This window comes from Rhipicephalus sanguineus, chromosome 7 (genome assembly GCF_013339695.2).
Source record: "Rhipicephalus sanguineus isolate Rsan-2018 chromosome 7, BIME_Rsan_1.4, whole genome shotgun sequence".
Lineage (NCBI taxonomy): Eukaryota > Metazoa > Arthropoda > Arachnida > Ixodida > Ixodidae > Rhipicephalus > Rhipicephalus sanguineus.
This window is the reverse complement of record NC_051182.1, coordinates 81623560-81647846: the sequence shown is the minus strand read 5'-3', so window position 1 is coordinate 81647846 and position 24287 is coordinate 81623560. Positions and strand designations below refer to the sequence as shown.

General features: G+C 44.7%; 1 protein-coding gene across 1 annotated transcript; it reads left to right on the top strand.

Moving 5' to 3' along the window:
- Nucleotides 1–241: 241 nt before the first annotated feature.
- On the top strand, nt 242–21368 carry LOC119400754 (uncharacterized). The gene is made up of 10 exons (XM_037667721.2): nt 242–410; nt 930–976; nt 1818–1856; nt 3467–3502; nt 6290–6383; nt 11914–12053; nt 12593–12640; nt 13925–13960; nt 17221–17380; nt 21171–21368. The coding sequence occupies exons 1-10, from the start codon at nt 350–352 to the stop codon at nt 21176–21178; spliced, it is 669 nt and encodes a 222-aa protein (XP_037523649.1). The 5' UTR covers nt 242–349; the 3' UTR covers nt 21179–21368.
- Nucleotides 21369–24287: the final 2919 nt, after the last annotated feature.

Genomic DNA, 24287 nt, shown 5'->3' with positions numbered 1-24287 from the left:
AAATTAAGCGCTCATATTCACCGGTGTCCCCCTCCTGTAAACTTAACAAATAGCAAATGTCAAATTGTCACGCGTGATTCTGCAGTGCTGGCATACAATCTAAATTTGAAAACGTGGAACAAAACAGGATGAGCAGCGTGTTTTGATCCGTACTGAAAAAAAAAGAACGAAAGGCAATACCATGAGTGTCTCTTTTCTCCTTCGAATACGTAGTATTATTCACAAAAAAAAAAATGCAAGAGAATACCGGAATCTCTGCAACATAAATAGGCATCCTATCTCCTGCGACAGACACCATTCTACCCTGCAGCGTGCCCGAGAGATTCAGCAGTCCACCCATTTCTCGATCATGGCGTACTTCTGCCTCGTTTTGGCTGCCATGCTGATGCCTGTCGCTATGGCTACCACTCGTAAGATGACCAACTATGTGTTTGGACTTTTTGATTCCCTGTTTGCTCGGTTACGTAATGCAGTGTGTAATGGGGGCATATTCACCAACACATGATTCAGCACAGGCTTAGGACAAAACTATGTCACGTAACATATCATTCATGGATACGAGCAATGGGCTTCGCGATGATGCCAAATACAATTCCACCTTTCGACGCCCCTTCATGTGGATGTGATTATAATATTCTTGAGTCCTACTGTAACAAAGCCAGCCTACAGAAGTGTTTAGATTATGGTTATATTTAGGTCCTGTGCTACGAAATCAAAACACAATCTTTCGAGCTACTTGGCATTCACGAAACATCGAGGTGTATATAGGATAGCACCTACGAGCGTCCTTAAAGATGGCTAGTACTGCGCGTAAAAATCGCTTGCTCAATCAATCACAAACTTAAAGCAAACGCTGAGACAGCGTGTAACAGCCACCCATCGCAGTACGCTCGAAGTGATTCGTATGAATTCTTCTTTATGTTTTCCAGCAAACTGCCTTACCGCATCACTACCCGGCATACTCGACCTCGGAACGGTAAAGACTATAGCCCAAGTTTTACTGATATAAAAAAAGGTTACCCTAGGGTTAAGGTCGACATGCGAAGCGATTCTGCCTTTCACGAATAGAGAAATGCCACAGGATTTTTTAATATCTATAAAGTTGACGGGTTTACGCAACAAGAATGCCTCACAGCTGAGTAAATATTGGTAGCTTCCAATGGCACATTTCGGCGGAGCTTCCATAAAAATAAGTGAGTCGTACTGAAAAGCAAACTTTGCATACGCAATGGCCTTCGCAAAGTGCAAGGGTAAATTTGTTATGAGAAGGCTTTCTTGCCATAAAATACCTTTTAAACAACTTTTTTGACGTGAGCATTAATTTGCATTATTAGACTTGTGCTGCAACATTGCGAATTTGTGCTAGTAATCATAATTCGTTTTTCCCGCGGATTCACTTCACATTTATTATCCTGGTCATTTCGCTGTATTTTTAGAAATGTAGTTCTTCGATTTTTAACTTTGCGCGGTGCCCTAGAATTATGTTACAGTTGTCAGAATAGCACGACGAGGTCTAACAAACTCTCATTTGCCGTTTATGTGAGAGTGGTTTATGATGAAGTTTTATGAATGCCAGTTTTAAAATAAAAGCAACCGCCTTTATATTTCAACGAAGTGTTCTCGGCACCTGTACTATTCAACGCAAACGCATTTGACGATAAATCACTAGCTGATGTTCTGACGCATTCTTCACACATATATTTCAACTCGGGGCGTTATATTTGTTTAAAAACTGAATAGCGATGTCAGACTGTTGCATAGCTTTCACTCTATGTTCTTGAGGACTAGTTATTAAACAGAAACAATGCTTTTTTCAGTGTCTTCAAACATCTTTGGACCTTTGCACAGCAACTGTCGTAAGTAACACATGTTTAACCCTACCAGATTGGATATTTTCACGAACTCGCAAAACGCTTCTTTCGTGCGAAGCAGGCTACTCATAACCGAAACGCTTGCAGCATTGTTTGCAACCCCACCTTTTGAACAATAACAGTTTACTTGTGCTGAAACTTTATTATAACATGCCAGTATTTTATTCGAATAATAAATTATTTGACGCGATGCGCTGGTCCCTTCTAGTACAGGGCTTCTGCTTTAAATGCAAGGCGCTAATGACTAGCCACCGCGGATTCCACGAAAAAGAGCCTTGCAGTACTCGAGGTGAGCACGGAAAAGCATACAGAAGCAGTGCTGATCACGTTTCCTTTTTTACAGCGAAAGCTGTTATGAGATCATTTGAACGGCCGTTTTTGGTGGCGTAGTTGTCCGCTGCCGCCGCCGCTGCCGCCGCCGCCACCGCCGCCGCCGCCGGTGTCCGTAACCACTATCGCTCGAAATTAGAAAAGAAAGACGACATAAGAAAAAATTTCCAGGATGGAACGGGGTTCGAACCTGGGCCCTCTGCGTGGAAGCCCAGTGTTGTACCTCAGAGCCATGCCGGTGCTTGGAACTGCCTTGCAATACGACGCTATACAGGCCTCATGTCCAGAAGGAACCACATTAACATATGTAATTTAGTGTGGTAGAAGAGTGAAATAACAACTACGCACCACACAACGCGAATTCTACAACCAGGCGTCACACAATGCGAATTGAGCAACGTGTGGGCTGTTGGATGCTTCCAACCCACTACAAGGGGCTCTGCAATAATTCTTCATCGTCATCAGGCACAACACCAACAAAGTGCGCATGATGCCTTATATGTTTTTAGCGGGTACCACGGCTCTCAGTTGAATGACGAAAAATGGCATAGTGGCTGCTGCCCTACTCCACAGAAATTATGATTTATAGCGTAGTGGGTTCCTTGCAAGTGCACTTGCATTGGTTGCCAAGGGAGCCCGTGAGCCCATCATCCATTTCCTCAGGGTCTCAACAATGTTCTTCCCCGTCCCTCTGTCTCTCTTTCTCACGTCAATATACGTTATATTGCATGGTGGGAGAGTTAAACAGCGACCGGGCGTCACACAATGCGAATTACGTAACTGGTTAGCCGTTTAAAGCTTCCAACCCATTACAAAGGGCTGAGCCACAATTCTTCATCGTCATCAGTCGTCACGTAAACAAAGTGCACATAATGCCTTACATATGTGTAGCTGGAGCCTCGCTTCTTCGCACAATGACGAATAATGGCGTTGTAGGTGCTTCCCAATTCCACAAATATTGTGATTTATGGCGTAGTGGGGACCTTGCTAGTGTACTTGTATTAGTAGCCCCAAGAGAGTTTACAGCGGGCGCTAGAAATGCCGCTCTTCCAGCTTTCGCTGTGACTGTGCTGCGCTTTCCGCGAAGGCCTGGCATTTTTTTCGTTATATTTAATATCAGATTACCGAAAATCATGACTGACAAAGTGCCGCGTCCACCTTGGAGAGTAAATAATATCTAGAAAAACATCTCTTTTCAAACTCATTTATTATGAGTTTTGGAATTTTAGTAAAGTAAAAAGCTTTTTTTTTCTTTTTGAATACAGGATGACGTCCTGAGTGCCCTGGTTGATGTCGTTCAGGTAGGTGATTACCATCACTTGAATAGTGTAATCTGAAGGAGGACATTATTCATCGATGCCAAGCAAAAACGTACAGATTCCACCTAATTCTTATGTATAACAAACGAAGGACGTGCAGTAAAAAGGGAAATAGTTGACAGCGTCGTAGCTATGAACTTCAGTTTGCGAAATACGAAACACAAAGTACGAATAATCTATGAAACATCATTACGCAAATATGACCAGTATTTAAAAACAATATGGCAGCTTCCCACTAGCGATGCCAAGCCTGAAGACAGAGTGGAGCTGGGCAGTCTTCTTTGCATCTCGTTATTTGTTCATTTTTATTCACGTTTTTTTTATATTTCTCTCTGTATCTTGCATTTGTTTTTGTACGTATTGCTTTCTATTTCCCTCTATTTCTTCTTTCTGTGTGCTTTCTCTCTTTCTTTTATTTTACCTCTTTATCTGTCTGTCCCTGCTTCTTTCTCTTTCTTTATTTGTTTCTCTTTATTTCTCTCTTTCATACTCATTATCTCTCGCTCTCCCTTTTTCCCATCTCTTTCCTGCGTCTGTTTCTTTCCTGCTCTGTCTTTCTATCTTTATACGTCTGGATTGCCTTGGTGTCTCTCTATTAGCAGCGTAGCTCTTCTAGCTCGGCGTAACATTTGTGGTTGTGCGCAAAAATTATCATCATCATGAAGGCGTGTGCGCCACAGAACTCGGGAAAAGTTACGCAGCGCTACGGCATGGCCTGTATTAACCACAATGAGTGACAGAACTAGCACGCAGAAAGACAGAGAGCAAGAAAGAAAGAGAGAAAAAAATTACAGCATATCCACCGGTGAATGATGAAGAGCTTGGGCGAAGCTCCTGAAGCAATCATGGTTACACCGTGAAATCTTCAGTGGTTTCGCCCAGCAGTAATCAAAGCGATACGCAGCTTTGATTACTGCGCGCCATCTAGCGTGCAGGGCGCCGCTGTTTCTTTTTTTCTTTTTCTTCTTCTTTTTTCTCTTCTCCTTTTCTTCCTTTTTTTCCTTTTTTTTTCTACTTTCATTTCTCTTTTTGTACACATATTGCACACATCTCTATGGGACAACGCCATCTATTGAATGATACGGGAGACGCGACGGCGAGGGAACGCCGCATGGAGCGACGACCGACCAGGTGATGCTATAAGGAGCTTCGCCCCTAAAACACACACAGAAAGAAAAAATATAAAGAAAGAGAAAGCGAAAAACACTTGCAGAAAAAAAATTACGCCATCTCCCGCTAAAGGGCACCATGAGGCGATGCGAACCCGGAGCACTTGCACGATCGCGTTTAGTTGGCGTTCGTTAGGCATGCTACCGACCTCGCGTCGTGGAACGCGAAGAGGAACGCTATGCGCGTCGTCTCTTCCTTATAGCCTGGCCGTTATTTCTCACAGGGTGAGCGGGGAACGCGGAGAGAGAGAGATAGAGAAAGGAGGGGACGCGCATGCGCTGGCGCTCATCGAAGTGTTGCGCAAGACAGGAGCGCACCATCTCCCGCTAAAGGGGACCATGAGGCGATGCGAGGCAACTTTTCGGCATGTCGAGCACGCGTTTCAGAAAGGGAGTGGACAGGGGGAAAGGGGGAGCGGGGAGGAGGTGTGTGGAGAGGGTTTGCGCATGCGCAGTAAGGGTGGTCACGTCGTACACCGTTTGAGCTCCGCCATAAGTAGCTTCGCATATAAAAAATACATCGAGATGCAGGAATCGAACACGCGTGCACTCGATCCGAAGGCGAGCGTGCTAACCACTCGGCTCCATTGGCACGCTTGGAGAGCATAGCATAACCTTGTGCAGTACAGTGTCGCAAGGTGGTCAGAATGGGAGTGAGCGTGAGGATGAGGAAAGTGGGACAGAAGCGAATAAACCATAGCGCATAATGAATGTGAAAGAGAGAGATTAAAAGTAAGAAGTGCAGAAGAGAAAAAGAGAGAAATGCAGCAGAAAGAGAGGAGATCAGCCAAAGAGCGGGTCAAGGAATGGAGAGAAAAAGAAAGAAAGAGGAAGCACGCCTCGCGTCGTCTAGCCACCACATACCGCACCACCTGTATAAGCCGCGCATGCGCAGGAGCTAAGCCACGCCCACCGACGGAGACATCTCACAATCTCTATAGTGCATATCCACCGCTCTATAGTGCATAGCCTGGCTGCGCCCGATCGTGTCCAGAGAGTCATGGGGCGTGCTAAGAAAATTCGTCCTCCCGAGGAGGAAGGCGGCATCTCGAAGCTAGATGTGTCGGTTGACGTGCAGTACGAGCGGCTACGGACCCGTGCATCGCTGTGCCAATCTTTGAGCGGCTTAGTGCAATCTACCCGGTAGTGGGGCTCGCCCAATCCCTGCAGCACATACACACATGTGGTTTTCTGAGGACACCAAAGTCTTTACGACCGGCTTAAACAGCTCGCTGGTAAAATGGTAAAGCAAGAGAGACATCAAAAAAGTGATATACTCCTATTTGATGCCAGACGTTTCTTCAGATCTATCGCGTTCATGCCGAGGTAAGGAAGCGCCAGAATCCAACGCACTTCTTGCTATGAACGGCCGTCGTTGATAAAGACATAATGCTGCATTTCTGACTGCATTGCTCTTTAAATTTATTGTTCCTTGCAGCAACTCTTGTTTGAAATATACAGCGAATGCTGCATTTAAAACAAAACTGAATACACACAGACTAGGTAGTTAATGTATGCCTTATCCATGTAATAGTATATAAATATGCCATCTTTCGAAAGAATAATAATTCTTTCTGACACGCTATGCGTCTCCACGCAGTGTCTTGTTACTACCCTGGCGACCATAAATGCTGTGGGTGCCCTGTCAGCTTTGATTGACATCGTCTCCATCGTCCTGAGTGTACTTGGAATAAGTAAGTTGTTGATAGTCACAGTGAGATAGTAACTGCTTTTTTTGTATATTTTACTGGGCGTTCTATATATATATATATATATATATTGAATTGGGACGTTAAACACCAGATATTATTATTATTATATATATTGAAAGAGAGAGAGATAGATAAAGGGCGGTTGACTTCCAAATTAAAGAATGTAATGTAACTTCAGCCTCTCAGGAGCCGACACCGCGATGTCATTAAGCTGATACGTAAGTGAGAGACGGCAGATTTATTTTTCAATTTACACATAGACATCGATCCACCTCGTAACTCAAGGCTCAAAGCGAAAAAGACCGCATAGGCTACTACTCGTTGACTGCGTCGCATAAAATCGATACCCGTAATGCGTGCGATCTGGCGAATATTTTTTATTAAGAGGCTTTACATTGGTAAAACATGCACCAGACAGGAGTGATTAGGCTAACGCAGGCACGGGGAGCTTTAATTATGCCAGTGAATGCAATTCAAGATGTCCGAAAGTAATTCTCAGATTGTAGCAAATACCATTTGCTACCACTACACCTTGTGCGAAGCTGCGGTTACGAATCTTTCCGCCAAATGTTGCTCTCTGGACGAGTAATGGAGTTGCTCATTGGTGACCGAACTTGTAGTAAAATCTTTACTGATAAATCAAAAATGTGTACCATCTTTTCTCAGCACTTTTGTAAGCAGGCATATCGGATGGTATCAATTTGTAGGCAACCAAGAAATTACCCGTTTTTTATTGGCGAGTAAATTTGTGTGAAAGCATTCACTGACCAACTGCGTCGGAATTGCTTTGTATTCACAGTAGCATTTTGTGTTCTCAAAACCATTCGCTACGGGGTTCAAGACAAATTACAGCGCAGCTCCTAAGTGTCCATTCCTGCGTTGAGGGGCATCGCCGTTGGCGTCGGCGGCGATAACGACAGCGCGAACGAGGACGAAAGAGAGCGAACGCGGAGTCTCGATGTCACGAGATACTGGCCTCTAACCTCGCTTCCTTCCTCCGTCGCACGCGCTGGCCCCTCGGTAGAGTGACCTAGAAAAGGGGGAGTGTCCAAAGCGCCGCGCGAATACATGGGAGGAGCGAGGGCCTTTTGCGGTGAACTTCCGCACCGCGGCGCTGCCGTGCCGGACCCGTGGGCTTTCTCCGCGGCGGAAGCCGCGTCAAAGCGGCAAGTGTCTGCTACGCGCGTGATATTTTGGCCGCTATTAGCTAAAATTGCGAAAATTTGGGCAATATTTCATACTGCGTCACTGCAACATAATGCTGCAGCGACTCATCATACAGATAACGCGTTTGTTAGTTTGTGTGTTGTGAAACGGGGATTTTGTATATATCCTTTCAGCTGGTTTGTCACCGCATTGGTCCACCCTTCCGCGGCTGTTTGAAGAACGCATCCTGCGCGCATTTCATCGTGAGAAAAGGCGCTAAACTTACTTTCGTGTGGAATGATGAACGTAAACTTGCTGCATGAGAGAATAAACTGGAGATAACCAGGAGAACGTAGCACATATATGCACGCATTAACTAGCTCATGCATGCTAACGCGTTCACACCCTTCATACCCTATCTTTTATTTCGTGCATTCGATTTGTTTTACAAGGCTGCCTCCGGCGCTCTGCTGTATCAAGCCATTTCATGCGAAGCCGAATGTGTCAGTCGGAGTGGCCGCGGTAACAAAAGTAAGAATTAAATTACTCGCGTAACTCGCGTCTCGTTCACTTGGTATACACAAAAATTCGCACGGAGGGGCACGAATGTACGTATGCCCAACACGACCGATAGGTGATGGCATCACTAACTTGACAGGATTGTCATTTGCGTAACGACTAACAATAATATTATGGTGTGTTGCGCGCAAACCCGCTTTCTGTAGCCAGAAATAATTCTGACGATGTGTGGTCTGACGATTGGCTTCCGTCAGGTTATAAAAAACGTGGTGGTCACCAATATTGATGCCAACATGTTAGACTTACCCATACATTTTGAAGAACTGACCGCACAGGTAAAATGTATGCGAAAAAATTACATGAAAAAAAAACATGGTCCCTTATGCATTCGCCTGAGATGACTCAAAAACGAAAGCCATCTTTTTCGTCAGTCGATGCATTGATCCTCCCTCGCCCCTCTACGAAAGCTTTCTGCACATAACGCGGTTTCGAACTTTTGATCAACAATGTACACAAGTATGAACCTTGTCAGCCGTTCAAGATGGCTGGCCCTTGGGCAAGTGGTTCAACTTTGGCCGGGTGGCTGAATCGAGGGACGTGCCGACAAACAGAAAGACAGACAGGATCGAAGGCATTGCAAGCTTTCTGCACCTCACCCGCTTTTACATAGCCTTCATGATCGGCCCCCAATCACGGAGGCAATGCAAAGCGACCATGTCATGTGATGGCATCATCATACGTCACGTTGAATGACGTCATAGTGACGTCACAAGTTCTGTCGACGTCATCGCGTGATGATTTTGTGCATCACTCGTGTTGGCTACGCGGGACGCCGATGGTCAATTTTCGTGTTTGATGAGGCATCTAAGGCTTTAGCCTTAAACAAAAGACAAACCAAAGAAAATGAAACGATAACAGTGCAACATCGTGTATGCCTCACTTCACCTTACGAGCGATCGCCTGAAAACAAACGTGATTCTCAGTTCAGAGCAGCTGATTGCACGCGTCTGCGGGACAAAAGAGGCTTGCTTTACCCGTCTGCAGTCATCTCTTTATATTTATTCAAGAGATATGCAGACTCGCTATTTAAGTACTCCGGAGCTTCAGCAAGAAATTGTGGTGGACGCTATAATATTGAGGTCATCAGGAAAAAGCGGGAAATTGCGGTCGGGTGCCCTGTTGGCGCGCACTCAACTGCCGCGGAAACAGTTTAACTACTCGCCCACATCTTTTTGTGAAGTCTCTGAACCAGGCGAAGGCTAACCTCCGAGAACCGTGAAAACATCTGAAGTTGAGAATGAGTTGTTTGAAACTGTTTTCATTTCATATGTGACGGCTTTAAACAATGCACGCATCTCGCGCGAACGTTTCATACTGACGTTCAGCGATCCAATGCAACATGCAATATATATATATATATATATATATATATATATATATATTATCGGCATGTTGCATTTGTAAAGGATTTTCTATATTACGATTTTTATGCAAAAACTTGATGGAATAAGGTTAGCTTACCTGGCATTGCTTTTCTTTCAAATGTTTGCGCACGGTGGGCCTTGTTGTACGCTACCTCAGAAGCAAAAATAAGCCAACAGCATTGCGGTCGTATGGCCGTCTCTACTCCCTTTTTTTCTTTTTGTTTCCCTTGCGTCTTCCCGGTGTGCTCTGTCCATAATGAAGAGCTAGTGGAGGCTAATGAATTGTCGAATAAAGCGGTGTGCATATGGCTAGCAAAGCAGTGGCGACCATGAGTAAAAAGCCCGTAGTGTGAAGCGGTCACTGCGCGCAAGTATTTCAGCCGACTCTGCGTGCAATTTACTTTTTTTTTATTACTCTTAATTCGTGTATGCGTGATGCTATTGCTCGATTACTCGTACGAATAAGTTTTTTTTTTCGTTCTTTGCTTGTGCGTGTCCGTTTTGCGCGTTTTTACACACGCACCAACGTTCTCGAACTCTGTGACCAGAACTAGGCCACGCTGATGCCGCTTTACACGTGATTTTTAAAATTCTCTTGTTGCCCCAGCACTAACACAACGCTTAAAGGTGGGTAAGCTCCATTCCGCGCCGCATTATAAAAGTTAAGTAGGCTTCAAGTGCCCTGTGTGGAAACGCGGCGCACAAAACTACAGCGCGTAGCAGACGCCCCGCGCTTTCCGCGCGCTTCCCGAGCGCGGAAAGCCCACGGGTCTGGCGCAGCAGCGGCGCGGCGCGGGAGTTCACGGCAAAAGGCCCACGCGGGAGCCGGCGCTTTGGACACTCCCCCTATTCTAGGTCACTCTACCTCGGTCGAAGCTCATGTGCATGTAGGGCTGGCATGTGCACTGCGGCTGGCTTCGCTTGTAACAGATCTGTCGGCGTTTCGCTTGGTTCGCGACGCGTGCAATGAACAGAGTGGTGTACGTAGCACTCGAGCGCTGGCAGTTTTTGTGGCAATATGTCACGAATGTTACATTGCTACAACTACGGATGGTCAAAACTTCAAAAACAGCTGTCGTTGCCTGAACACGAAGCTGTACTCAGAGAATTAGGCAGTATCGTAATCGTCGGTGAATTTTTTAACTTCTCATAGCTTAAGTCGTCGCTTCAGTTGCTCATCAATACAACATATTCTGCGCGTACAAGTCTGTTTGAGGGGCATTTTCCACTGAATATTTGACTTGTCATTAGCACTATGAGCCTAACTTTAAAAGCCTGAAATGACAAACAAGTGGGCATAAACAGCCTCCTGTGAAATAGCTGCCAGACAGGACGGCCAACCGTATGTCGTCAATGGATGGGCAGCTAAGCCATGCTCTTAAAAAATATCCTGGGCCGGCGCCAGGGGGGGCTAGACCCACCATGGGGCAATCCGGGGGGGGAGGAGCAAGCCTCCCAGCCCCCCCGTACTATCCGCCTATGTCTGGTTTTGTCGAAATTCAGTGCTAGGAGGTGCATGTAAACTACCTTTGCCGATAAGTTTTCTATCTGGGGGGACACAGAGTAAGACAATAATTATTGCTGTCACCCGCCCAATTAACTAAGATAAAATAATTAACTCTTTAATAATTGTAGCAATAGGGCATGTTTGTATTGAAAAGTTGGAGGCAGCCGCTTTTCTACGCAGTTGGACTTGGAAGAATTCTTCTAGAGTGTCTGTGCCCCGAGATATCCCGCTGAAAAGTTTAATTCCGGTTTGCATGATTACACATGCAAGACGGTGAGGATCGGCGCATGTGCCTTCCTAGCCGATGGTATAAGGGTACTGTTATCACCCTTGCCTATGCCTTGGACCCGTTCAGGGGCGTAACCAGAAATGTTTTTCGGTGGGGGTTCAACCATATTTTATGTATGTTCGTGCGTGCGTTTGTATGTGCGCGTGTATATATACGCAAGCAAAACTGAAAAATTTCAGGGGGGGGGTTTGAACCCCCCCCCCACCCCCTACCCCTGGCTGCGCCCCTGGACCCGTTGACAGAATAAACGCCGCACGCAACTGCCGCGGCACATCGGTGAGGAGCCTCAGTGCTCACTGTCTTGCATTCGTCTATTTCAGCAGCGAGATTTTGGGTCAGTGCCCCTTTGAAAGTAAATTTCTGTTGTTTTGTATGGCCGTTCCGTAATGCGCCGTAGTTACTTACATGTAACATAAGAAATTTAAGATAAACGAGGAAGCATGCACAATGCTCTCGCCTATTTTATAGGCGAGAGCATTGTGTTACGGTAAATCATATTTTTGTCGCGTTAAGCGCATGATGTCCGGCCTAAATAATCCCATAGTGTGAGTCAGCGCTATTATAGTCAACTAGACGGCTATGCACTTCATATAAGCGTCACAACCCAGCCATTATGCTTTCTCTCAGGTTTGAGCAGCGTTACAAAGGTGCTGAAGCCCTTGTGCTGCGTATCGCAAGTGCCTGGATGCATAACACTTTTGTCCGGAGATGATGTCTGCACAGAGCCTATCAACGTTACGCTTCCTGGTGAACTCAATCTTGGGCAGGTGAATACTGGACAATTTAGAGATTTACGGTTAGACGTAGGCGCTGTTGTACTTGGCATTATTGCATAATTATATATTTGAGGGCAAATTCCACTGTTGGTAAATTTTTAAGGAATCCACAATTTGCAATTAACTTGAATAATCACAAGCGTGAACTCGTTTACGCGAACTGGGAGTCGGTGGCATTCAAGTGTGTCAGCCTGTTTCACAACATGAGGTTTGTGAGTTTTAGAAGTAGCTAGCCGCAGCGCTATCTTGCAACAAAGATGTCCTCCCAATTTTGGCAGTGTGTCGCGACTGCGCCAAAATTCGTAAAATACCTCTATGCTTAATATGTTCCACTATACTGTTAAAAATATTCTACTGCTCTAAACATTATGAGTTGGAGCTCTGTTTCCAAATGAAAAGTACGAAAAGTAAGTTTCTGTTATTTTCGTGCCTCTGGTGCTATGATTTGACCAAGATGAAATACGTGTGCCTCCTAAAGCTTAAGTGGCTAATCGTGTTCAATTAATATTCTGGTTTTCTCCCACGTTCAGTGCCTCACTGACACCCTTATATTGTGCGAAGCCGGTGAGCCCGTCACGGTAAGTTGATACAAATTTCATCTCTGCAGTATACAATGTTATGAACTAAACCAATAGTGAACATACCATTCTATATTTCACTCAGTTAAACATCTGTAAGTTTAAAATACCTGCTTCTCCTTATTCTAGTAAGTGCCGACGTGTGCATGTACTGAAGAAATGTCAGCTGCAATAACATTTCGTTTTCTTCTTCCAGGTGGACACAATAACACTAGAATAATATTTATTTGTTTATAAAGTGTCCTCACTTTAATTCCTGGAGGTTATTTTGGATTTTTCATTTGAAGTTCCCTCAAAAAGTTTTATTATGCTTCAACTGTCGAGGCTAGAAGTCTGACATCAATTCTGATAAAATTATTAGAACACTGATATTGACCGCACACCTGTAAGTAGAGCATCGAAAATTACAAGCGGCGATGTGTTAATACAATAACAATATAAAATAAAGACATATGCTTGACATTTTGTCAACGAACTCCGATTTAATTAAAGGACACTGCAACATAATCGACAACTTTCAAAAGGCAAAAGGGTGGCAGCTTGGGCTTGTTCGAAATTCATGACAGTATACTACCACCCCGAAGACACCAGGACAAGAAAGAGGACGACACACTGCGCTGATGGCGCAATGTGTCGTCCTTTTTCTTGTCTTGATGTCTTCGCGCTTGTAGTATACTTTCAAAGGTAACACTTATTATAAGTTGACTGGGTATTTTCTGATTGTACCACAGCATGCATGAGCCCTGTCGACAACTGCGTCAGACTATGCCCGAGATCAAATTGTTCACTTAATATATGAGCAGCATGAAACTTTACTTGGTTTATATTGAGGCCTCGGGAAACCGTAGAAGGACACTAGGCAAAACATCGCACTATGTTTTTAAAGACAACTACAGGATGGTTCTATTAAATTTGCTGTTATTCTCACACGCTTCAGAATCAATCATTAGAAAGCTATGGATAGCGTCAGTGCATTCTTGCTTTTAAGGAAGGGTAACCTGCCACACTTTTTAAGCTCTTCTCCGACATCATTATGAGCATGTGCAATAGTTAACTCTTGGACAAGCAGGATAGCAACATGGAATCATTTTCTTACAAGTGAATCTTTTTTTCTTCCTCCGGAAATGCTCTTTTGTGCTGCTCTGATTATATTACTGTATACAAATGGCTTGGTCTGCGTTTTATGTTGCCTATTGAACGACACATGAAAACCAGCTAACAGAGTTTTACAGATTGCTCCCCTGTAAAATTTTGATCATTTTTATCGCATTATTTACTTTTCAGGATGAAGTGCTTATGAAGCTTGTGGAAGCTTTGGTGGTAAGTAAGCTTTTCTTTTAGCCAATAAAAAGCCTTTAATAGGTGTGTCAGTCCTAAAGGCGTTACATATTTTCGCTCGAAATAGGTGGAAGAAACCCAAACAAGTGGCAGAAAACAACTGTCTCTATTAGTCGACTACACACTGTTTGGTACTGTGCTTCGCAGTGTTATTGGCGCGTACGCTATCTATGAGATTTGTAAATTATTGTACGAGAAGTGCATGCAGCAGTGGGTTGAGCCCTTATAGAATAAATGTTTTACAGGAGGTTTTCAGGGCCCTAGATTGGGAAGAGTTAGGGATAAGAGTTAATGGAGAGTATCTCAGTAACCTACGATTCGCTGATGACATTGCATTGATGAGTAACGCGGGAGACGAATTACAGCTCATGATTACTGAACTGGATACCGAAAGTAGAAGAGTAGGTCTGAAAATTAATATGCATAAAACTAAAGTAATGTGGAACAATCTTGGCAGAGAACAGCGCTTTGCGATAGGTGGCGAGACACTGGAAGTTGTAAAGGAGTACGTCTACTTAGGACAGGTAGTAACCGCGGAGCCGAACCATGAGAGTGAAATAACTAGAAGAATAAGGATGGGTTGGGGCTCATTCGGCAAGCATTATCAAATCATGAATGGTAATCTACCACTATCCCTCAAGAGGAAGGTATATAACAGCTGCATCTTACCGGTACTTACCTACGGAGCAGAAACCTGGAGACTTACAAAGAGGGTTCAACTTAAACTGAGGACGACGCAGCGAGCGATGGAAAGGAAAATGATAGGTGTAACCTTAAGAGACAGGAAGAGAGCAGAGTGGGTCAGGGAACAAACGGGGGTTAAGGACATCATAGTTGAAATCAAGAAGAAGAAATGGATATGGGCCGGGCACGTAGCACGTCGGCAGGATAACCGGTGGTCATTAAGGGTAACTGACTGGATCCCAAGAGATGGCAAACGCGTGAGGGGGAGACAGAAAATTAGGTGGGTAGATGAGATTAAGAAGTTTGCAGGTATAACGTGGCAGCAGAAAGCACAGGACCGGGTTGATTGGCGGAACATGGGAGAGGCCTTTGCCCTGCAGTGGGCGTAGACAGGCTGATGATGATGAGAATAAATGAAGTGAGGCTAAGATGTGCACACGCACCACTCTACACATCGAGTGCGTCTTCTTGCTCTGCACATTCATTCACTTAAAGGGCCCCTCACCAGGTTTGACAATTTTGAGCTAACGAGCGCAATGCATACACTGGGCGTTCACGATCACGTCTGCCAAAATTTGCAACGCTACGCGCCGCGGAAATGGGTCAAATTTCAAGGTGAACGCTGCTTGCCCTTCCTCTCGCGGGCGCGCGCTTTAGAGAATGGGGGGATGACGTACATGAGAAAATGGCCCTACGTAGATGGTAGTGATGTGATGTCGCTCCTCTACGTAGGCGACTGTGCTCTGACGTCGCCAACAGTAGCACGTGACGCTGCGATAATTATTTGACACGACATGTGTAGTTTGTGTAATTTGTTGCTTGAATTGATTAATAAAACTTGAGAGAAATAATGAGACACACAAAGGGAATCTGTGCATCTTTTTCATTTTTTTTCGTGAAATGCAGCGAGATGCGGGGCTAATGTGCCTCCCTTTCCCATGCGTTCGTGTCCCCGCGGTTAGCGCATCGAGCAGACGCCAGCCCTGGAAACGAAAGTAATGTTCTGGCGCGTTCGAGCACTTATTATGCTTGTTTATTCTACCGCGTCCAAGTAAGCGTTAATGCGGCATTGGCTCATGACACCGCCACTGTCGTGCCCATAGAAATGTCCAAACTTTCATGCCCGTCCCGCAGAAACAGGCAGTACACCACAGAGAACGCCGACAAAACGCCCACGGCCGCTACATAAAAAAAAAATCTAGCGGCCGTGCAACGCCGGTCGCGTGCTCGGGCTGGCTCGGGCACGTCATGCGCACGCGACCATGCATGCGCATGACGTGTTCATGCGTATGTGTCAAGTGAAGAGGGCAGGGAAGAGATTTGGCTTGCGAAGGCTACACGGGGCGAGGGGCAAGGGTTTGAAACTCGCCTCATCTCATCATGGTTTCGCGCCGCTACAAATTATTGTTTTTCTCAGCTCGTAATGGACCGATCTGAAAAATTCTTGCGGCATACTGCTCTTCATTCGGCACACAACTTCCAGCGTCTGACTAAAATTTGATATCTGGCCTGGTGAGGGGCCCTTTAATTGCGCCTAAGGACATTGTCGTCGAATTCTAACCGCAATCCAATCGCGCTATTCAAGAGCACAGTGCAGCGAATGCCAGGAGAATCTATTTTGCCCCCTACCCTGATGCACACGTATTGAGAACACAGAAGGGCGACCATGACAAATTTTTCGTTCATGCAATCACCCTTGCTTACTGCAGGGGCTGAAAGGACATTTCGAAGTCGGCTGCACTTAATTCGAGAGAGTTCATGGAAATTCTAATTTTCAGCAGTAGCTGTTATAAAACTGCATTGCGTTTTAGCATAAGAACAATAGGAATACTATTATTATGTGTCGTATATATGGCTCAAATCCGACTTGGCTCCTATGATGCGTACGTTTTGTAGCAGAATTCGTTATTCAAACCCTCACTGTATTGTCAAGACATTTTTTTTTAAAATTCAGTGATCAACTAGGATTATTATTTCTCTTGTCAATCATTATTTGGTAATTTTGGATTGATTGTAACTTATTTCTGTATTGTGTTCTAGTATCAAAATGACTAATACAAGAATTTGGTTGATTACGCTGTTTTTAGGTTTCTAACACGGAATCTCACATACCCTATGATAACTGCCGCAATGAATCGTGGTATTACACGTAAAGATACCCACAATCCAGACATCGCGCTGTTTTCTAGGCGTATTTATGTTTCTACTAACGCACACTGTTTCACTTATCGCATGACTGCGTACTACAACAGTTCACACCACACGCGGATTGGTTGACGGCTGTGAAACGTCCCGATGCAATATGTTAGCTTTGCAGCACTAATGCTTGCCGCGGAAGTTACCATGTTGATATGCACTGCCCGTCGATCACATTAAATAAATGCTAACATCTGTATAACGCGCATTAACATGAAATGTTTGGATTGTTTCTTGAAAGCTTTCCCTTGTGTCCTGATGTTTTCTTTTATCTTACAAAATTTTGCGTTTTTTCCGCTATGTCTGCTAACCGCATAGATAATCTGAAAATGCTTAAACATTCGATCTGTATCTACCCATAGTGCCTGTTGAAAGCCACCCTGGAATCAGCCTCTGGCAGCGTACCCGACGATCTGGTGTGCGCCCTAATCACGCTTATCACTGGGGCTGCCGCCAACGCCAACCTAGTGCTGAAGTTGGCACTGAATGGCCTTGCGGCTACTCTAAATCTCTCGGTCAGCTGTGAGTACTCCAACAGTATGTTTCGGCGCAATAACAACGTTTGCCCACGCAAAATGAACGAGTCTAAATTATAGAGTGTGGGACACATCCTAAGAAAATGTATTTTGAAACAGCCAACGCTGGCCTAAAGCTCAATATTCATTTAGTGTGGCACTCTTTTTATCCGCGGTACATTGTTACTGGACTAGTGCGAATGCACCACCACACGGAATAGAAAGCTGACTTTTGCTTTTTTTCCGTCCCCAGTACCGAATGAAACACGTTGTTTTTAGGTGATTTCAATGTTTACTCGAAGCCGATTATGTAAAGTAATCGTCCTGGATATAAATTGTGATGTGTCTGGAAAAAAATGAAAGTGGCTTTAAACACATTTCATATTATTTTCGCTGATTTCGTCATAACCACCGTACTATCTCAAACAACCTCAAGCGCCAGTAAAGTGTCTTCGGATATGCAATTTTACACAAACTTTTAGGTGCAGGTTTAATAAGTTGGAAACTTATGTTTTTGACGACTTCACTTATGTGTTTAGGCGAATAAAACGGCAGTTAAGAAAGGAATGTGATGTTATGTGTACATTCTCCTCTTTCACGGACCTAGTACCTTAGCAGGTAACTGTGATGTCCATAACTGATATCTTTCCACTTGTAACATCCCGTTCGGTAATCAGAACTGATTTGAAAAAGCGATGATCTCTGGCTGATGTATATATCATAAGCTGCGTTCATTGGCGTCCGCCTGAGGGCACCAGATTGCTGAGATACTGAGTCACACGAGACGCCTACATATGTAATTTTTATCGCATTGTTATATGAGCGGATAGCCATCATTATCCTATTAACAGCTCGGCTTTGCCAAACAGCGGCCAAACCGTTTTGGACGAGTGTGCCTCGTCCGCTTGAGATATTATCTCCTCATGAGCGTTTTGAACGACACTCGTTCGTGTGTTGCTTCACAGATGGCAGTACAAGCTTGGCAAATTCGTTTATTTTGCGCACCATATCAATTTTTTTCGCGTCTTATGTTTAGAAAATGTTGTTCAATGAAGGCGACGCGTGCGTTGCTGCTACATCGTGGCGGAAAAGAAGCCTTTCGCCATCGTACAGCTCTTCAGGTGGTAATTACTCAAATGTAGACGTTTACATTGACCCTGGAAGCAGTAGTGATGATGACATAGGGATCAGCAGTTCATCAGAGAAGGAAGTCGTTGTAGGGTGGTTGACATGAAAAAGCATCCCCATCAAGCCTCCTCGGTTACTGTTTCGGGAAGTCCCCTGTAAGGTATTTGATAGAACATCCCCTGATGAATTGACGTGTTTTATTTGCCAGTTCTCAATTATGAGATTATTTTGCGAATTGTGAAAGACACTGCTCGGCCATAGAACAATAAACATCATGTGCTAATTTGACTTAATATACGCTTCAATATTTTTCGTCAATCAAGACGTGCTTTTTAGAGGCAGAATATGCAATTACATATGAAAAAAAAAAGCTTTTTAGGCAGAAAATTTCTCAAAAAACAAAATGTTTAGGCGCTGAAAATGAAAGTGAAGTTAGACTAACACCAGTGGCACTACCACCGCAGCTAATTCTGGCAAAGATCCCCACAATTGCTGGTGTAATACATTTAATTACTATCTGTACCGCATGGTTGCTGGCTAAGGCTGTATTTATCTTGTTTAGCCACGCAAAGTGTCTGTCGAAGACTTAGAGGATGCATGAGTTTGACCTTCAAGGGGAGATCGCAATAGAGGGATCGGGCCCCGTTCGGGTCACCTGTCATTCGCTGGGCACGTTTCGCTTCTCCGTGGACCCGTCAACCGGGCCGCGAGAAAAGCGACATCTCTCCGGGTAACTGTGGAGTTTTAAACTCTGTTAGAATGCACGCCTTAAGCAAAGATAGCAGCGAAGTGCTCACCGCGCCGTAATTCACCACTCTGAGAGATAGCGAAGTACCCACTGCGCGTATGTAAAAATATACGAGCAGCTTCGCAGCTGGTGATGATAATTAAGCCTGAGCTCATTGTAAGCGATGGACGTTTGGACCACCCAGTCGTTGCGTACATCACGAGGTGTGACGCCTGGAGCGATTGTACGCATCTTCCACGCAATATTACATGTCTTAACGTGGCACCACGCAATCGATGACACCTGCATGAGGTTTTATTTTGGAGCTGTAAATGGCACACTTCCTTCATTTCGCACTCTACTTTCATGTGCACGAAAATCTCTAGCGCTTCCTACGGAGCAATGTTATATTTTGAAGCATTAAAGTGAAACCCCTGACGCATTCTGTGGAGAAGCGGCGGCTTCTACGGGGGTTGGATAAATTCCAGGTTTATGTAGAAATAGATAAAACAAAGTGAAATTACTTCGTGGGGCTGAATTTGAATCCTGGCCTCCACACGAAGAATCGAGTGTTCACTGGGCTACATGCCCATGCTTGCAGAAAGTAAATATATATCCACAGTACGACTCCATTGTGCCGGCTGTTCATGCGAAATGTCAAAATAGAGCATTTTCTATGAAGGCTTCGTTGGCGTTTGTGGTAGCGGATTAAAAACCCTCTGAAGAAAAGACTTGTAACGGCGACGTATAGAATTGTACAGATTTGGAAAATTACGGCTTTCCAAAAATTTTATGTCATACATGTGTTCCTCATGTGGTACGATTCGCAATTGAAGGGTCGCTCATAATAATATACATAGTTATGGTTTTGCACCACACAGCCACGATAAGATTATGACACGCCCTAATGGAAGCATCCGGAAGTTTCGACCACCTGGTGTTCACTAACCTGCGACACAAATCTGAGCCCAGCCCCTAGCATTTTCGCTCTGTCTAAGGCTCCTGTGATTCGACCCCACGACCTTCGAGATTACAGTGGGGTACCATTGCCATTAGACCACTGTGGCGGGTAAGGGGTCGCTCAGATGTTGCCGAACGTAGGAAAAACGGTGCCACGCTGATGCCTCCCAAAAACAGCGTTCTAGACAACAGCGCTACATACAGCAGAACTAGACGCTTACGCACAAGAGATTTTGCATCCTTCAGCTCCGCTGGTTACTCACCTTCAGAGAGTATAATGGTGCTGAGTTTTTCCCCTTTTTTCGAAGCTGGAGCACTAGCGCAGCTCGGTGCTTGACCGCCTTTCTGCCGCGCAGAAGGCTTGGGTTCGATTCTGGCTCTTAGCGATGGTTTTTGTTATAATGCCACTGATGCCGACACCAGCATTTCTGCGATACGACCTTTTTAGCGCTATATCGTTAAATTACAATTACTTAGCACATAAGGCGTCGCGCTAATAGGATGTAGGGCGTGGGATGATTCCCGACCTTGGCAGTCGCATTTCAATGACGGCGAAGTACAAACAACACCAATGGTCTTAGATTTAGTGGCCCGGTAAAAAACCCCAGGAGGTCAAAAATATTTCACAGTCCCCCACTAGGCAACACATCATAACGATGTGTTGTTTTCATAGGCGTAAACCTGGCAATTGTTATTATCGTTTGACCCATATCAGAGTATGGTATATTCAATGTTCTTGCATTTTGCATGTTACGCGTACCAGGATACAACATGCTGCGGTGTGAGGGTATGCTCCGCAAATAAAGGAATGAGAAATATCATGATGCACGGGACAAGGATTTCATGTTATCCAGGTTACAACATGACAGTGCGATTTGTCTTAGACACATGTCCTTCCATGCCAGCTTTGGTAAATGTACCGCCCAGAGTGGGACGTAATCATTACTCTGCTTACGCTATTCTGTTCTTTCTTTGTGCCTAGGTGCCTAACTACCCTGCATCCTGTGAGAACTCGTCAACAGCTGGAAAGAAAATCCAAGCGTACCGTTGGGACATATTGGAATAATCACTTTACTGGTGGTGGAAGGGGTACTCAAAATTGATTGGCCTTTTGCGCGAGACGTCTACGTAAGCTTTGCATATTTCATAATTAGGGCAAATAAAAGTTGTTGAGCAACCACGCACTGTTGTCTGCATTCTTGCGACTTGCTCGCATTCGCAAAGACGCCAATCGTGTGATCGTGTGATCGCGAATCGTGCGATTTTGAAGAAGACCCGGGTAAAGGCCAGGTTTGTATACTCTCTTTCGTTATAGTGCTTGAATTACTGTATTCTATACCAGCCAAGGCAGTCTAAACATATAGGGAGTGAACTGCCGCTCGGAAAGGCGGCGGAAGCTTCGCCGGAAACACTACGTTCACTCACCCGAGAGTAGCTTGACCGGAAACAGTATCAAGCTTTTGTCTACCTGGATATTTAAATTAGTTACAAAAACACGAATACAAAATGGTTATAACTAAATTATATAGGTGATAAATATATTGGCAGATTCGTCAGTGCCTATCGCCAGAAGTCTTGTTCACATAATGGTTAGGAACAGCGGAGCAGCTTTTTATACCAGCAGAGCTCCGGCTCAATGCTCTTACTCGTGAACATTGCCGACAACCCCAGTTATTCAACAGCCACTACCACCATCTCTCAGTCTAACTGCTGATTCTACAAACCAACCAATGACCTTGCCACACACTTTCCTAACACAGATTGGAACGCATAATTGTCTCCCCCATTGCACTGGTAATGTCATATACTTGAGTAAGGAGGCTACATCGGCAAGTTGGTAAATCTTCATCTAAACACAGCCTACACACACGCACACAGAAGAATAAGGATGCGACGACACGGTTCCTTATTCTTCTGTGTCCTCGCGTGTGCGCTATGCTAATATGAATGTCAAATAGACGCTCTCTACTCCATTTCAGTATGTGGATGTTTTTGACCTTTCTAAGCGTGGGAACATTCTCAAACTAACGTTTTCCGAGTATTGTATTTTTAGTCTATTCATTCTCATTTGTTGAACGGTATTGAGACATGGGTGAATGTTCCCGACATACCTGGAACCTATTCGAAGCCTAGGAAACGCGCAGGCTGAAACATTAATTTCTGAAAACGAAACGAAGCAAGAAGGGCCGTAATTTTTTCGATAAGCCATAGTTCCAAGTATATTCCTTACGCGAAATGAATACGGTCAATTATGTTCGCAGCATACTAAGTGACAACCATTCATTTCATATGACACTAACCCGTGTGCCGGCCCGTCCATAACATAATAAATATTTTCCTAACCTAAGTGCGCCACCAACAAGGAATGTACATGCCAGGAGAATGGTCCAAGTCAGTTTCAAGCCCTTCTCCTGTCAGGAAATGAGGTTAAGTGAAGCTCGTCGCGGGTGCACCTGAAGTACTGCTGCTTTTTTACTTGCGCATATCGAGAAACATTGAAAACAAAGGCCTAACCACAAAGGCTTCATGCTTCCTTACCTGTAAATCCACCATTATTCGTTGATGTATGGTGTCGACTTCAGCAGACCCTCATGAGTGGGCTTGCTCGTCGACGACGGGTCCTTTTTCGGGAGAGTTCGCGCTGCCAATGTGTAAACGCAGAATGCCCCCTCAGCGGAACACAGTGTAGACAAGTATATCAGCATTCCGTAATTGCCTCTTTCTTGAAAATATTCCGTTTTTCTAGCTGATGGTATGCGAATAAAAGTATTTCACGTCTATGCAAGCTCTTGTGTTGCTTCATGGCGCTCGCATCTGAGGGATACAGAAGCGAAGCACCGGAAGAACAAAATTTTAGTTGCGAGTGTGAGAGTACCCGTGTCTTTTGTCTCATGAGTGTTCCTGTGCTGCGCTTTAAAGGAATACTTTCGCACCTTCGGAAACCTGACGGAGCTACCGCCGCCTCCAAGTATCGTCTCCTTTGGCACTATGACAATGTCATTCACTTGGCAAAGAATGTCTCAGGAGGCAACATTCTGGTTTACGCAAGAGAGCTGCGCAGCCCCGCGACCTGCGTCACCAAAAACCAATAACGAACGCGCAGAATTCAGCAGTCAGTGGACTCAGTGCCATCATGTTGCAAAATAAACACATCATCGCAATTAGCAGTCAGGTAGAAGTGTTCCACTCACATTTACGCGTTATAAAAAATCCTAAATGCCCCCACAGTTTTTTTGTCGCCGTCTGAACGAATGTAACTTGTAAATAGCATGTTTGATCCTCTGTCACGGGAAGTCGGTATAACAAGAGGTGACACGTCCCTTAACAGATGCAGTTAATAGTTTATTTTAGGCTGATATATCAGAGCTATGTGGTTTGGTGTTGGGTAGCTATAGCACCATGTCACATGGATGCACTCACGTTGACGCTAAGCAGCACATCTTCATCCCAACGACTAACGTCGATATGGTTAAACTGTTGTGGCAGCTGAAACTGTTGTGGCAGCTGAGTAGTGAATATCAGAAGAATTCCTCTCTGGGCAAGTTGGAATTGGTTATGCATCTTTGAAACGGGAGGTGCTCTTTGGCGCGTCGTACCTTTCTTTTGTCCTTGTTTTTGCGCCGCCCGTTTCAAAGTAGTTAACATACAAATGGACCCAGCCTTGATGAATCCCGCGGCAAGATGGCGTCAACAAGCACATAATAAGCAGTGATACTCTATCTGCATTCATTCAAATCGTCTTCACTTGAAGACAAAAATGCCGAGGTATGCGCTGCCTAGTAATATGGCAGCTCCCGAATGTGCTCGTGCATACACGATCCCATGGCACTTCAGGAACGCGAGAGTCTAAAGCTATCACTTGCATGACTCTAACAGCGGCGCATATCATACCTGTAATATTGGCAGCGGTAAAAACAACATTAACACCATATCTACATCTCAATTTCTTTAGCCTGCGAGATACACAATGAATGTAAGGTACGCGCTACTGTGGAGAGAAACAGTGAGCGAGTAATATACAAGAAGCAGACTGACCTACGTTCCCTAAAACACACCAACAAATTCGCTGGTTGCCGCACAGGCGCGGTGTAATATGCTC

Bases quoted from the DNA above. Each gene is read 5' to 3' on its own strand.
- LOC119400754 (XM_037667721.2), top strand. From the start codon at position 350: ATGGCGTACTTCTGCCTCGTTTTGGCTGCCATGCTGATGCCTGTCGCT. The intron at 411-929 runs GTAAGATGACCA...TATGTTTTCCAG, and splicing joins TGTCGCTATGGCTACCACTC to CAAACTGCCTTACCGCATCA. The intron at 6,384-11,913 runs GTAAGTTGTTGA...GCTTTCTCTCAG, and splicing joins CCTGAGTGTACTTGGAATAA to GTTTGAGCAGCGTTACAAAG.